General features: G+C 50.1%; 3 protein-coding genes across 3 annotated transcripts; 1 reads left to right on the plus strand and 2 right to left on the minus strand.

The window, feature by feature from the left end:
- The first annotated feature begins 2,780 nt into the window (after positions 1-2,780).
- Positions 2,781-6,417, plus strand: LOC123167544 (uncharacterized). The gene has a single exon (XM_044585381.1). It carries the CDS (start codon positions 3,123-3,125, stop codon positions 3,834-3,836), a length of 714 nt encoding a protein of 237 aa, XP_044441316.1. The 5' UTR covers positions 2,781-3,122; the 3' UTR covers positions 3,837-6,417.
- An 81-nt stretch (positions 6,418-6,498) lies between these two features.
- Positions 6,499-7,320, minus strand: LOC123167545 (uncharacterized). The gene has a single exon (XM_044585383.1). It carries the CDS (start codon positions 7,076-7,078, stop codon positions 6,836-6,838), a length of 243 nt encoding a protein of 80 aa, XP_044441318.1. The 5' UTR covers positions 7,079-7,320; the 3' UTR covers positions 6,499-6,835.
- Positions 7,321-11,615: 4,295 nt separating this feature from the next.
- LOC123164588 (uncharacterized) lies at positions 11,616-11,998 on the minus strand. The gene has a single exon (XM_044582124.1). It carries the CDS (start codon positions 11,928-11,930, stop codon positions 11,616-11,618), a length of 315 nt encoding a protein of 104 aa, XP_044438059.1. The 5' UTR covers positions 11,931-11,998.
- Positions 11,999-13,049: the final 1,051 nt, after the last annotated feature.

Raw genomic sequence — 13,049 nt, forward strand, 5'->3', positions numbered from 1 at the left:
CTGGCTGGGTGGAGAAGGAAGGCGGATGTGTGCGGGACTAAATAGGAAGACTGGAAAAAAGACAGATAGGTACAGAGAGGCGACGGCGTAAAGGACAAGAGAAAGCAAGCAAAGCTCGGGAGCCGTTGGGACGGGAGGGAGGAGGCCGATGGCAACGGCCGGTCGTTCGTGCAGGCTGTCACAGTGCCCAAAGACAGCTGGCCGTGATAATAACGGTAACAGTGGTAGCTTAGCTGCTTCAGTGCACTCACCGGCACTCCTCATATCCAATCTAAATTTGGGGTGGATATGGGGCGGGCTGGGCCCGTCCGCAACGTCGGACTGACGACGGGACCCACATGTAATTGCTGCAGTTGCGTTTCCAAATGATCGAGGAGGTCCTGGCTAGGCGCCGGGATCACAAAGGAGTTGCCTTTGGATTCGCTGGAGCCGAAGGACAAGGAAGGGAGTAGCAGTCGATGCACATGGAGGGGACGGATCCGATGGAGGAGGAGGCGGCGAAGCCGGAGAAGGAGCCACAAACGGCTGCGTGCTTCGCCATGCAAGATGCCATGGAGGAGTTCGAGCTCACCCAGGCGGCCGAGATGGCGGAGCTGGCCGCCACCCTGGAGTCCACCAAGATGAGGCCTATATGGAGTCCAGCTGACGATACAACCGGCAAGAATGGGCGAAGACCGACGCACTTTTCGCCAAACTGAAGGCAGAGGCCGTCTCGGAGGAGCTACAGGAGCCACAACAGTTGTGGCTGTCGCCCATGTATCCGGAGTCGTGCATGGAGATCGTGGACATCTCCAACAAGGAGTAGGGTATGGTAGGTTTTAGTTCATCTACGTAGTATGTAGATTTTTCTCTTTGGCAGGGTTTGTATGAATTTAATGTTTTAAGTATGAGTTATTCAGATGTAGAGAAGGAAATTTGAGGGTTGTCTGATAAGGACCAGAATTTTGATGTCCATATCTGTAGATGCTCTAAGTAAGGAGAGCCTGGACTTAAATTTTTATCATAACCTCTTTGACGGCCTGCGAGAATGTTCAAGTGTTGTGTCCGAGTCATTGGTTTGTGAAGAGCAATCTGTACACGATCAAACTGTTGTAGCCCCTCAGCGAGTAACATAGTGCAAAGCATCAGGGGCAGTTTTATAGGCAGATAAGAGCATCGACAACCGCAGTCATCAAATCTGGCCCCGCAAACGCCCGCGGATGCGTCGGACGCGTCCATTGGCACTCCTTAATTTGTGTCCTTCACATTCGTCTATCTCATATCCGATACCCTATATTCATACTAAGCATGCGACGTGAATCAAAAGTATGCGGATCATCGCACAGACTATGAAACGGACATATATAGATATAGCATATTCCGGTCACCAAAATATCACCAACGGATCTTCAAATAGTCAAAGTTCGCATAATCCACATACATGACAGACAAGTTCTAACTAGAGTACTAAATAACTAGAAATTAAAGACGGGGAAGGCGGAGATTCATCACTTCCTCGCCGAGCCTATGCCCTTCCAGTTGGCGATGCAGCTGTAGGCGTCCGTGACAGGTTGTGGATCACTGGAGTCGAACCCGTGGTCGTCGTCATCATCGAAGAGGACGATGATCCACTTCATCCATCAGACGGCCCTGTCCTATTGCCGCTTGAGCTTGCCCACCCGGGCCGCCTCTGCCGCCGCCATGTGCTCCGACTTCCCAATGGCAAGCCGGAGCGCCTTTGCATTCTTTCTCCGTAGCCGGCGAGCATTCATCTCCGCTCGTCCTCGTTGGGCTCCGCCGGCAACCCGCGGCGGCGGCACACGGATAGGCCCCCCGCTTCCCTCTCCCTTGCTCGCGGCCTCTCAAGGCGGACGACGCGCGCCTCCGATACTGACGTGTGCGTCTGGGCCGGCGGAGCGGCCACTAGCACCCACCGCTGCCCTTGCGGAGCAGCGGCCAGCTTGGGAAGGCGACAACATGGGGGCGTCGTGGACTACACAGCCCTTGTGGAGCTGCACGTGGCCCGAGAGGGGTCAACACCGGCGTTCGCGCTGCACCGACGCGGGAGCAGGGACGGGACATATTCGGGGCAGCCCCCGTGTCCACCTTGGACCGCTCTAACACAATGCGGAGGGCCAGCTCTTCGTCGACGTCGTCGGAGCGGCTACCGGAGCTTGACATCCTTGCCGGAGTCGTCAGATTTGATCCAAATCGAATTGGGAAGAAGAAGGGACGGAGCAAGAGAGGAGAGCGAAGTGTGCTAGGGTTCCTGCACTCGCCGAAGCCATCGACCGCTGTCCAAATTCAGTGCCGCCAAAGCGCACGCCAGAAGGGATGCCGAGCCTCCAGCATTGCCAAATCCAAAAAACACCATCACCAATGAGGCTTTGTAAGTCGATGAACAGGCCCACTGCAAGCAGTGCGGCACATGTCGTTGTGGCACTTCGACCGGGGAACGTCCGGTGCTACCTTGGACCCAGATCCGTCGCATCCCATCGACGAGGTCGAAGTCAACTTGGGGTGAATACGAAACATGAGTGGAGGCCGAGGCCGGTCGTATAGTCTCGTTTGAATGCTACCGCGATTTGCCCCTGTTTTTTCTGAAAGAAAGGGAAGCGCAGAGGAATATTTTTCTTAGTGCGAAAGCTCCACCGTGAGCCGCGACAAACTGCACGACTTGGTTCTTCTTCAGATTCGTTGTGTGTGTGTGGTTCGCAGGGTTGAATATTTTTGACTGTTCACTACTTGCTAATCCTTTGCAGCACCCTTTTACCCACGTAGAACTGTTTGTACATGTTCGCGACTTCCCCTGCTCTCGCATGGGATCGACAATGGGCCATAACTACTGGGCTTGGGCTGCTCGGTAGCCAGGCAACACGGCAACTACAAATACAAGGGATAGAGTTACGAACAACTTGGCTAGGAACTGGACGGCTTCGGCCTCCTCTGCTTCTGTATCTCCTCCCTCTCGTGTTCCTCTCCTCTGTAATGGCTAGACCTTGGTGAATCCATGGCTTGTAGTTCTAATTGATGAGGAATAGATCTCTGTGAGAAGAGTGCTGTTAACAATTGGTATTCAGAGCCAATCGATTCCTCCACGCAAAATCCACACAAAATTTCCCCACCGTAATCGATCTCCAGCCATGTCATGGGGATCAGCTTGGGCTGGCCGCCCTGATCGAGTGTTCACGTCGGTGGAGGACCCGCAGCAGCGACGCCTCGCCGAGTGGATGGACCAAGACAAGCAGGCGCGGCATCGCGCCGAGTTTGGCATCCGTATTGCAGCCATCGCGGCGCAGGTGGCTTCCGAGATGTCGGCGGCGGTAGCATCGGAGGTGTCGGCTGCCGTTGCCGCGGCGCTACAGTCTGCGCGGGCGGGGCACCACGAGTACCTCGACCTTGAGTCCACGACCACATCGACCCCAACTGCTCCAGTGGCGGACGACCTCGCCTCTCCCACCGCAGCATCAAATTTGTCCGAGGTCATCGTCGGTGTCGTCACCGAGTGTGGCTGCACCGACCTCGAGCCCACGGCCGCGACCTTAACTCTGACCTCCGCACTGGACATCTCGGGCGCCTGTTCAGCGATGAACTCGCTCGCGCTCCCTACAACCAGTGGCTGCTCCGCCGTGGTGCACACCACGTGTTCGACGCAATGCGCAAGCCGCACCGTCACCATGTCGGTGTCAGCGACAGCTCCAGCCACAATGTCAGCTTCGTCCAAGGTCACCGGCGATGTCGTTCCCGAGCTCTGCTGCCTTGACCTTGAACCATCAGATGTCCTCGAGCTTATCAGAACGCCGCCCAAGTGTTCGACAGAAGGTTTGAATGACGACCCCGTGGTCATGCATGAATAGCAGGAGCGCTCCAAGGAATATGAACATTCAGTACAAGATGCCAACATGCCCTGTGTGCTTCATGTCATCAACAGTTGTGAGTTCCCTGGAACTACCAACCAGGTCAAAACTGCAGCCCTTCGCCCAACTAAATCAATCACCGAGCACAAGCTAATTGGTGTGGATTCACTGCACACACCGTGGACTCCAGCGAGGAGCACAACTTGTAGAATGTTCAACGTGCAAGGTACACTGTATGTTATGCAGTTATCAGGGGAATTGCAAGACTTGGAAACAGTGGAACCTACAGGGAGTGCACCTCTCACTGTGATTTATAGTGTTCCTGGAGTTCAAACGGCACGGCTGAATCCAACTGTATTCAAGTGGTCAGATCTTTTTTGTTTTGCCACACAATTTCTTAGTGCAAGCACTCTTGATTTATTACTAGCGAAGCGAGATGCACCTACTATGATTGGGAATTTGTGCTGTGAGATTCAGAGCAGGGGAATAATAATAGAGAGACCATATTGGCAATTGATTGCGGAAGTAAGTTTGGAAGCACTCAAGCTTTCATGGCTGCCACCTCAAGGTATTATTTGTGTACCACTCAGAATTTCTCTGCTGAAGAAATCAATTGGCATATCTCGACAATTCTATTGGGAGGGTACAAATTCTTTTGCAGTAGTGTGGGCACTGACTTTGCAAGTGTACGAGCATAAGAACAGATGCAGTTTACTAGAACATGATACATCAGTGGTGCTCCTTATTGCTCATGGTACTACTATCGTTCAGTGCATCCTTGTGCATCAGGAGAGGTCCATTGGAAGTTTGAAGATTGATATGTCAACTAGAGATATAATTGCAGCATTACATAGGAAGAAGCCAAGGCCTTGTTGGACGACATTTTTCTATGGCCACCAGTTACACTATTCTGACCAGTCAGATTCAGTTACAAATGTTTTTCAGAACCAGCACAGAACTGAATATTCTATTGGAAGAGTCATTCTTGAGGATTTCCAGTGGGCACCTGCTTGGTCCTTTTCCATGGAGTTTTTGCTATTTGGAGATGAATGTTCGTTTGAAGCTCTGTTGGGCTTCCACATCTATAGTGCGTGTTTGTTGGATAAAAGCATGGGGATCACTCTAGGGAGCGATGCAAGCTGCGGTGAATGCATAATAATCAGTCCTTGCCGTCCCCAATTTCAACCCGAACCATGTGAAGGTACTTGTTTCTATAGCTTTCGTGTTGTAGTTTTTTCACGAGTTGTTCCTGCGATGAGGCTTGCATACTTTGAGAGGCCTGGAATGGGGCTATATCAGGAATATATGCAGCTGATTGGTATGATTGGGAGGCAGGTTCCTGCTCTTGATTTGTGGGCTACCAGAATTGTGTTCCAGCCAAGGGAAACAGAGGGCGTGCAGCCTAGCGCATATTCCTTCTGTTTGGAAATTTCCTTTCAACACCGCCCATGTTTCCAACGAACAAGTTTCCAGTTCAGGAGGTGTGCTACTCTGAACCTCTCAACCACAAGCTTGGTAATGGCAGTGGCCTTTCCACCGGTATTTGAAGAGGGACAGACAAGTGCCATGCTCTGTATGGACCAGATGATGATGAAAACTGGGCATGTTATTCAATGTGGTCTGGAGTATGTCCAATGGGAGATTGCACGGTCACTTAACTTGAAGTACATGGATATCATCAAACAGTCCAAGCAACAAATTCTTGCCGCAACATACCCTGAGTTATATTTTTCATGGGATCCAGGCAATGTCGTAGCACAAAATATCCTGCTTCCAACCAGACCATGGGCTCTGGCATCAGCCAATCGACATGTTGCTAGGATCTCCTCTTATGTGCCTGTTCTTGGGGGAGAATTCTTTGCTCCATGGAATAATGGTAGCTGCAACAGGGGGAGCTGTCATTGCAGAGTGCTAGTCTATCTTCACATGGACGAGTTCAGTTGCCTAAGAATACAGTATCCTAACGGCAAAAGGCTCATCGGGGAAGAGTGTTCCTATGAAAGATTTCCTGGCCAATGGTTCTGGAGCACTCTACTATTGACAAGACACCTAATTCCTGTAGAAACACTGAGGTCCTTCGCACAAGCTAAAGCTACAGCAGGGATGAAGGTTGAAGCTCCAACCTTCTATTGCGTCTGCTACCTTGGCCAAGACCCCGACGGCCACAACTACTACATCGTCCTCATTCAAGTGCATCCCGTCATTCGACTACGGCTACCACGACGAGCCCATTACCACCAGCAAAATTCAAGTGCCATGGGATCCTGGTGGTTCAACATGGCGTCGGCTTGAGGTCAAGCCGAAAATTAAGGAGGGGGGAATGTTAGCGACTTCCCCTGCTCTCGCATGGGATCGACAATGGGCCATAACTACTGGGCTTGGGCTGCTCGGTAGCCAGGCAACACGGCAACTACAAATACAAGGGATAGAGTTACGAACAACTTGGCTAGGAACTGGACGGCTTCGGCCTCCTCTGCTTCTGTATCTCCTCCCTCTCGTGTTCCTCTCCTCTGTAATGGCTAGACCTTGGTGAATCCATGGCTTGTAGTTCTAATTGATGAGGAATAGATTTCTGTGAGAAGAGTGCTGTTAACAGTACATGGTTGGATACGGGCAGCCCACACGGTGGATGGCGACGGGAGATGATTCCACCCACCATCAACCCAAACCCAAGGTGAAACTTCCTTCACAGTTCATCATCCAAAAGAAATTCCCGACCAAACCACGTGTACACGTATCTGTTTCCTTGCATTGATTCTTATGTGTAAAGTACATGATTCTATTGCTACTCCTCGGTACGTACGTTTCCCCGGCCGTATAAACTGCTTTTACAGATGCGGTGATTCAGTCTCGCTCAGAGAAGAAGTAAGATCAGAGGGACAGAGCTACAAAAAGTTAAAAAGGACGTTTGCTGCTACTACGATTCAGAATTCAGTTCAGGCGATGGCGACGGCTCGGGAGGACGGCACCGGCGATGAAGGCAGGCGCGAGTTCAAGTTTCAGGCGGCGTCCTCCGCGTCGGCGTCGCCGTCGTCGAAGTTGAGCGCGTAGCTGAGCGGGTCGTACCTGAACTCCCCCACGGCCGCCGCGCGCCGCCTCCACCTAGCCCTGCCGCCACTTTGCGGCCTCTCCCCGCCGCTGCCTGGTGAAGACGGCGAGCCGAAGCAGCCGCACACGGTGGTCCGCTGCTTGTGGCGCAGCGACGGCGGCGAGTAGGGCGAAGAGGACGCCACAACGTCCATGGCGTCTCCCTTGGTACTAGTGTGCAGTGTGCTTCAGCTGGTAGAAGCTAGAGATGGATGTGGGACAGTGCTTGCTGCTGGAGAGGAAAGGCGGAGGTGGGCGGGACTAAACAGGGGGACCGGAAAAAGACGGATAAGGAGTGACATGGGCCGGCGACGGCGTGAAGGGCAAGAGACGCAGGGAAGCAAGCAAAGCTATCGCCGTAGCGCACGCGTGCGGTTAGACGGGTCTCGGGGCTACGGAGCCGTTGAGACGGGAGGGAGGACGATGGCAACGGCCGGTAGTTCGTGCAAGTTGTCACAGTGAGTGCCCAGAGAGAGATAGTTGACCGTGGTAGCTTAGCTGAATGCAGCTCAGACCTTCGTTCAGTGAACTTCAGGCTTTGATTTTCTTGATTGCCCGTTGTTATCTTTCAAGTGTCAAACAGCTGACACTTTTTTTCTCTCTTTTGGAGATCAACGTCTGATGCTCACGCGGACGTACGCTATGACTCCATTTATGTACTATACGTTCGCATCATACAGAAAAAGAGCATGATAAAAAGCATTGACACGGCCGAATCGATGCCAAACCTCCCGGCCGGGTGAAAGGGTTTCGTTGGTACGACCGGCGCTGACGGAGGGACGGACAGGATCGAGGCGAGAATCCACGTCAGCCTTTATAATCGACGGCGGCTCTGCTCGAGTGAGCACTCGGTCAAAACGTGCAGCTAGGGCTGCAAGAAAAGCTCGAGGCTCATGAGCCGCTCGAGATCGACTTGTTTTTTGACTCGACTCGGGATCGGCTCGAAAAGAAACGAGCTGAGTTTGAACACTTTATGTAGATCGACCGAGAAACGAGCGGATCTTGAGTCAATGTTGGCTCGCTCAATTTTAGCTCGATGGCTCGACGGAATATCATTATGTTAAATGATCATGCTATATATTAAATGGAAATACGAGAATTTATTACCATATATATTTTTCATAATTTTTCTCCATTTTATTTACCAACGAACATGTAAACTTAATTAAGTGCAGAGAAGATTTAGGCCTGATTATGGCACATGGTCGACTATGTGTTAAATATCATATATTTTTGGCAAAGGTTCCCAGCATATTCACCTTATTTTTTTTCATCCATAGATTTATAATTTTTACCATCTCATGTAGCTCGAAACTAGCTCGAGATCGACTCGAGATCGTTACAAGTTGAGCACGAGTCATGTTCTACAACTCGATCATGATATTCACTCAGTTTGGGTTCGCCCGAATTTTCATATGAGTTGAGCCGAGCCAACTCCAACTTGCTCGAACTCGACTCGTTTGCAGCCCTACGTGCAGCGCGCGGAGCAGCAAAACTATCGTGGCACCCTTGGTTTGGTTCCCCTGCCCTCGACTCGACGCAGCCTGCAGAAGCGACCAACACAACACGCACGACACATCCCGTGCGTGTTCCACGCGCACAAAACGGAGGGAGTACTAATGTCCAAAAAAGAAACGCTTCAGGCTTGAGCACGTGAATGTCTCAGTTTTCGATCAGAGGGGCCTCAACTAATCTTACCAGCGCCGACGATAATGATGTGCTAATTTAATCAATCACTCGATGCTCTTTGCAAAGTCGGTGCATAGGAGAATATATCAAGCTCAACCTTTTTTTTAACCCCCACCAGAAAATTTTCTAACCAGGCGAGTTAGATCGTCACAGACCGAGAAGGGTAGTTTAAACACTCCCATTACATAAGTTGGGAGAGCCTGGGCTACAGATTTGATCATAACCTCTGGCCGACAACGAGAGCATTCAAATGTTGTGTCCAAGTCAACTTGCATCCAAAAAGCGAGTAACATACATCAGGGGTTGTCTCATAGGCAGATAACTATCATATTATTCACCCGCAAAAAACAACTATCATATTATTCAGAGAATGCTCAACTAGTTTTCAGGTCTATTTACAAGGCCGCTGCCTCGAGTGCCATGCAAAAAGTAAAACACTGCGCTGCATGCAAGCGAAAGAAAGCCAGTAATCATGCGTTGCATGCATGCAAGGGGGAGAGAGCAAGTAATCAATCGACATAGAATACTACTTCTACTACCTCCGTTCTGGTTTATTAGTCCCCTTCGTATTCAGTGTCATACTTTACCATAATTTTAATTAATAAAATATAAGTTATACATAACAAAGATAACATCATCAGAAACTTTGTTCAAATACAAATCAAACGATATAATTTTTGATGACATGCATTAATATTTTCTTAGTTAAATCTATGATCAAACTTTAACACAAGCCCCAATAAACTAGGACGGAGATAGGACGCGGCAGGCACGCGATCCCATGCATGCAGTAACTACGCGGAATCTCATTAGCTGCTCGCTTTGCTGAATATCTCAGCGTAGTTACAATAGATAGCGCCTTGGTTCATGCGTTTTGGTCTGTGGGACTTGAAAACCCAGACTGAAGTAGTACTTGTCTGAGTAATATGAAACATTCTACGAATGAGCACAGGATGTTGATGGCGACCGAACCTGCTCTGAAGAAGCTGGCATAATTCAGACGGCTTTGGGAGCATGGTGTTAGAATATATTCAAGCCAACGAGCAGCGTGTCCTTTATACTGAGAAGAAACTAGCGAAATCCACCGCCCAGGAGGTGAGTTCCATTGCTGGAAATTGTCCTCACAGTAATTTTGCTACATACGATAATTTCTACAATCAAATGAGGAAGTTCAACATGCGGAGTAGTGGCAAATTGATTAGAGCTCTTTCTATGAAAGGAATCCAGATGAGGAGAACTTTTTTACGAGTAACATGGCTCACGCGCACCTCTGGCCGGGGGACGAATATAAGCATATACCTTCCCTCGTTAATATTTATCGAATTCGGCGGCGGCGGCGGCAGCCTCCGCGTCTGCAGTGACAGGCAAAAACCGGAAGGGATCGGCTCGTTCCCGTGCCAGCCAAATCTCCTCGAGCTTCAGCATCAACATCGATGTGGATCTTTTTTTCGTGAATGCGCAAAGCTTGTGTATCATTCATTGATAGGTAGAAAGCAATACAAGGCCGGGTATTACACTTAGGGACGTACATGACAAGACGAAGTTAAGTGCAACAACTGAGCAACAAGAAAAAATGGGGCTGCTCAACCCAAGAGACGAAAAATCAACCTATACCAACAATGTTGTGTAGCCTGTTGGCTCCGGCACGAGCCCATAGTTGTGCCTCCTGCCAGATGGCCTCCGTTAGGCGGCTGACGGATGGGCGTAGCCCATCAATGACGCAACCAATTTATATGCTTCCAAAGCTCCCAGGTCGTGAGCAAGGCCAGGGAGCTGAAGGCTTTGCGAGCACTCTCAGGGAGATAAACATCAACATCAATGTGGATCTGGCCGATGTCGACACTGAGATCGTCATGAACTGCTTCTAGCTTGGCGAATAGGCCATCAAATTTAGTAGACCTTTCGTCAAACATCTTGCAGACTTCCCCGATGATCGTCCTGCGTTGATCCTCAATCTTACGATCAATGTCATCATCGAAGCCACTCCAAAGCAGATCATAGATGTTAGCACTACTAGCTAAGCTACGGGATCATAGCCATGGTGGATTGATTCAAGATAGGGTTTTCATTTCAGAGGAATTCCGCCCAACCTCCCTCACCTCTGTTCTAAGATTACAAGCCGACCCAATGGCCTTTCTTCACCGCCAAGTTCTCCTCTCTACGGCTAGGTAGTACTCATTCGTGGCCTACAAGCCGGGCTGGTGGATGAACGACCCTCTTGGGCCCGGCCCTTTTCTTTCGTTTGAATCATGGTACGTGCAATTCTAAGATTCTAAAAAAAACAGTGCAATCCCGTGAGAGTGAGGTTTACGGAACATTGAAGATGATACCGTGTTTTTTTTTCTTTTGCGGGTGGATACCGTGCATGTTCAACGACCGACCGAACTCAACTAGGGTGAATACGAAACAGGGGTGGATGCCGAGGCCGAGGGCTGTTCGTATCGTATCATTTGAATGCAGACGCGGTTCGCCCCTGTTTTTCCAAAAGAAAAGGAAGTGGACACGAAGATTTTTCTTAGAGCGAAAGCTCCACCCGTGAGCCTTCTTAGAGCGAAAGCTCCAATCTGCCACGGCTCGCGGGTGGAGCTTTCGCTCTAAGAAAAATCTTCGTCTGGTGCGTGTGTGTGTGGCTGGTTCGATATTTTTTGACTGTTGGCTACTCAACCCCCCCCAAAAAAAAAATCCTTTGCAGCACCATTTCACCCACGTACTACATCGTTGGATACGCGCAGCCCACACGGACACGGTGGATGGTGACCGCGGACGATTCCACCCACACCACAAGCCCGTGCACAGTTCATCAGGTCCGTGTACACGTATCTATCGCCTTGCAGTGAGAATCGTTGGAACATTAAAATGAACAAATTGATTCTTATATGTATATATAAGTACATGCTGTTGCCGTATAAACTCCTTTTACAGATGTAGTGATTCAGTCTCGCTCGGAGAAGAAGGAAAATCAGAGACAGAAGGTACAAAAAGTTACTACTACGATTCAGGACTTCAGGCGATGACGACGGCTCGAGAGGCCGGCGCCGGCGAGGGCGGCAGGCGGAAGTTGAAATTCCGGTGTTGGAAGGCGGCGTCCTCTGCGTCGGCGTCGCCGTTGTCGTCAAAGTTGAGCGCGTAGCTGAGTGGGTCGTACCTGAACTCCCCCGTCACGCGCCTCCTCCACCTGGCCCTGCCGCCACCGGTGTGCGGCCTCTCCCCGCCGCTTACCGGTGACGGTGGTGAGCCGAAGCAGCCGCAGACGGTGGCCCGCAGCTTGTGGCGCAGCGAGGGCGGCGAGTAGGGCGATGAGGACTCCACCGCGTCCATGGAGACTTGCCTTGCTTGGTACTAGTGTGGTTGAGATGTTGAGAGATGTCCTGTGTGAGTGAAGATGAGTGAGGAGGTGGGGATTGGCAATGGCTGGAATGGATTGTTGGGATATCCTCCTCATGTGGGCTGTGAGGAGATGATCATTTGAGGCTTTTTAGGCAGCCCAAAGAGGTGTAGAAGCCCACTATCCATTAGGGTTATGACCTAGGGTCATTTTGGACTTTACACATGAGTGGATGGGGATGCTTTACCCTCCATCCAGCAGCCACCACCAAGAGTGACGAAAATCAGTTCATCCTCCAAGAGAGAAGAAGAGAGAAAACCAAGAGAGCAAGGGAAGAAGAGGAAGATTGAAGGAAGAAGCAAGGGAGCTCCTCCCCAAGGTTGTGATGGTCCAGATCCACTACCTTGTCTCCTTCAAGCTTCAGTTCCACCATCTTTGGTGAGATTGTTCCAATCCCTAGTTCTTGAGCCCCAAATCTTGTTGTGTTCATCCAAGATTCAGAAATCTTGATGTATGAGATCCTCTAGTGCTGTCTAGAGAAGAACTTGTTGTATCCCACATTTGATAATAGTGGAAGAGGATTTGGGTGGCTTCGGCCCGTGGTTTTTCCCCTCAAGTTGAGGGGTTTTCTACGTAAAAATCTGGTGTCTCTTTGTTGATGCTTGATGCTGTCATGAAAACTTACTCCTACCACAAGACACTAGGCTGAGGAGTGTCTTGCCTGCTGAGTAACATTTTCTGCCTCCATATATGTTGCTGCATATGTTTCCTTCCGTGCTAAGCAACGATCCTTGAATTAGTACAGGATGTGGTGCTGAGATTACTTGTTTCCGCTGCAGTTTTCAGTTAACCACAAGTGCATTTGTGTGCTAATTCCCAACAGAGTGGCATCAGAGCCTTGGTTGCTTAGAAGGTTGCAAATCCCAGTTGCTTGATTGTTGCTGGAAGTGCTGCTCACAATGGCTTTGGAAGAAAGCGCTACTACAAGTGGCATGATAAAACTTGATTCTTTCAATTACTCATTATGGAAGCCCATGATGGAAGACATCCTTTATTGCAAGGATTTGTATGAGCCAATTGTGAAAGACAAGATACCCATAGGTGTTACGGAA

The sequence above is a fragment of the Triticum aestivum genome, chromosome 7D, assembly GCF_018294505.1.
Source record: "Triticum aestivum cultivar Chinese Spring chromosome 7D, IWGSC CS RefSeq v2.1, whole genome shotgun sequence".
Taxonomy (NCBI): domain Eukaryota; kingdom Viridiplantae; phylum Streptophyta; class Magnoliopsida; order Poales; family Poaceae; genus Triticum; species Triticum aestivum.

What these genes read in the sequence shown, in the direction of transcription:
- LOC123167544 (XM_044585381.1), top strand. Translation starts at nt 3,123, where the DNA reads ATGTCATGGGGATCAGCTTGGGCTGGCCGCCCTGATCGAGTGTTCACG.
- LOC123167545 (XM_044585383.1), bottom strand. Translation starts at nt 7,078, where the DNA reads ATGGACGTTGTGGCGTCCTCTTCGCCCTACTCGCCGCCGTCGCTGCGC.
- LOC123164588 (XM_044582124.1), bottom strand. Translation starts at nt 11,930, where the DNA reads ATGGACGCGGTGGAGTCCTCATCGCCCTACTCGCCGCCCTCGCTGCGC.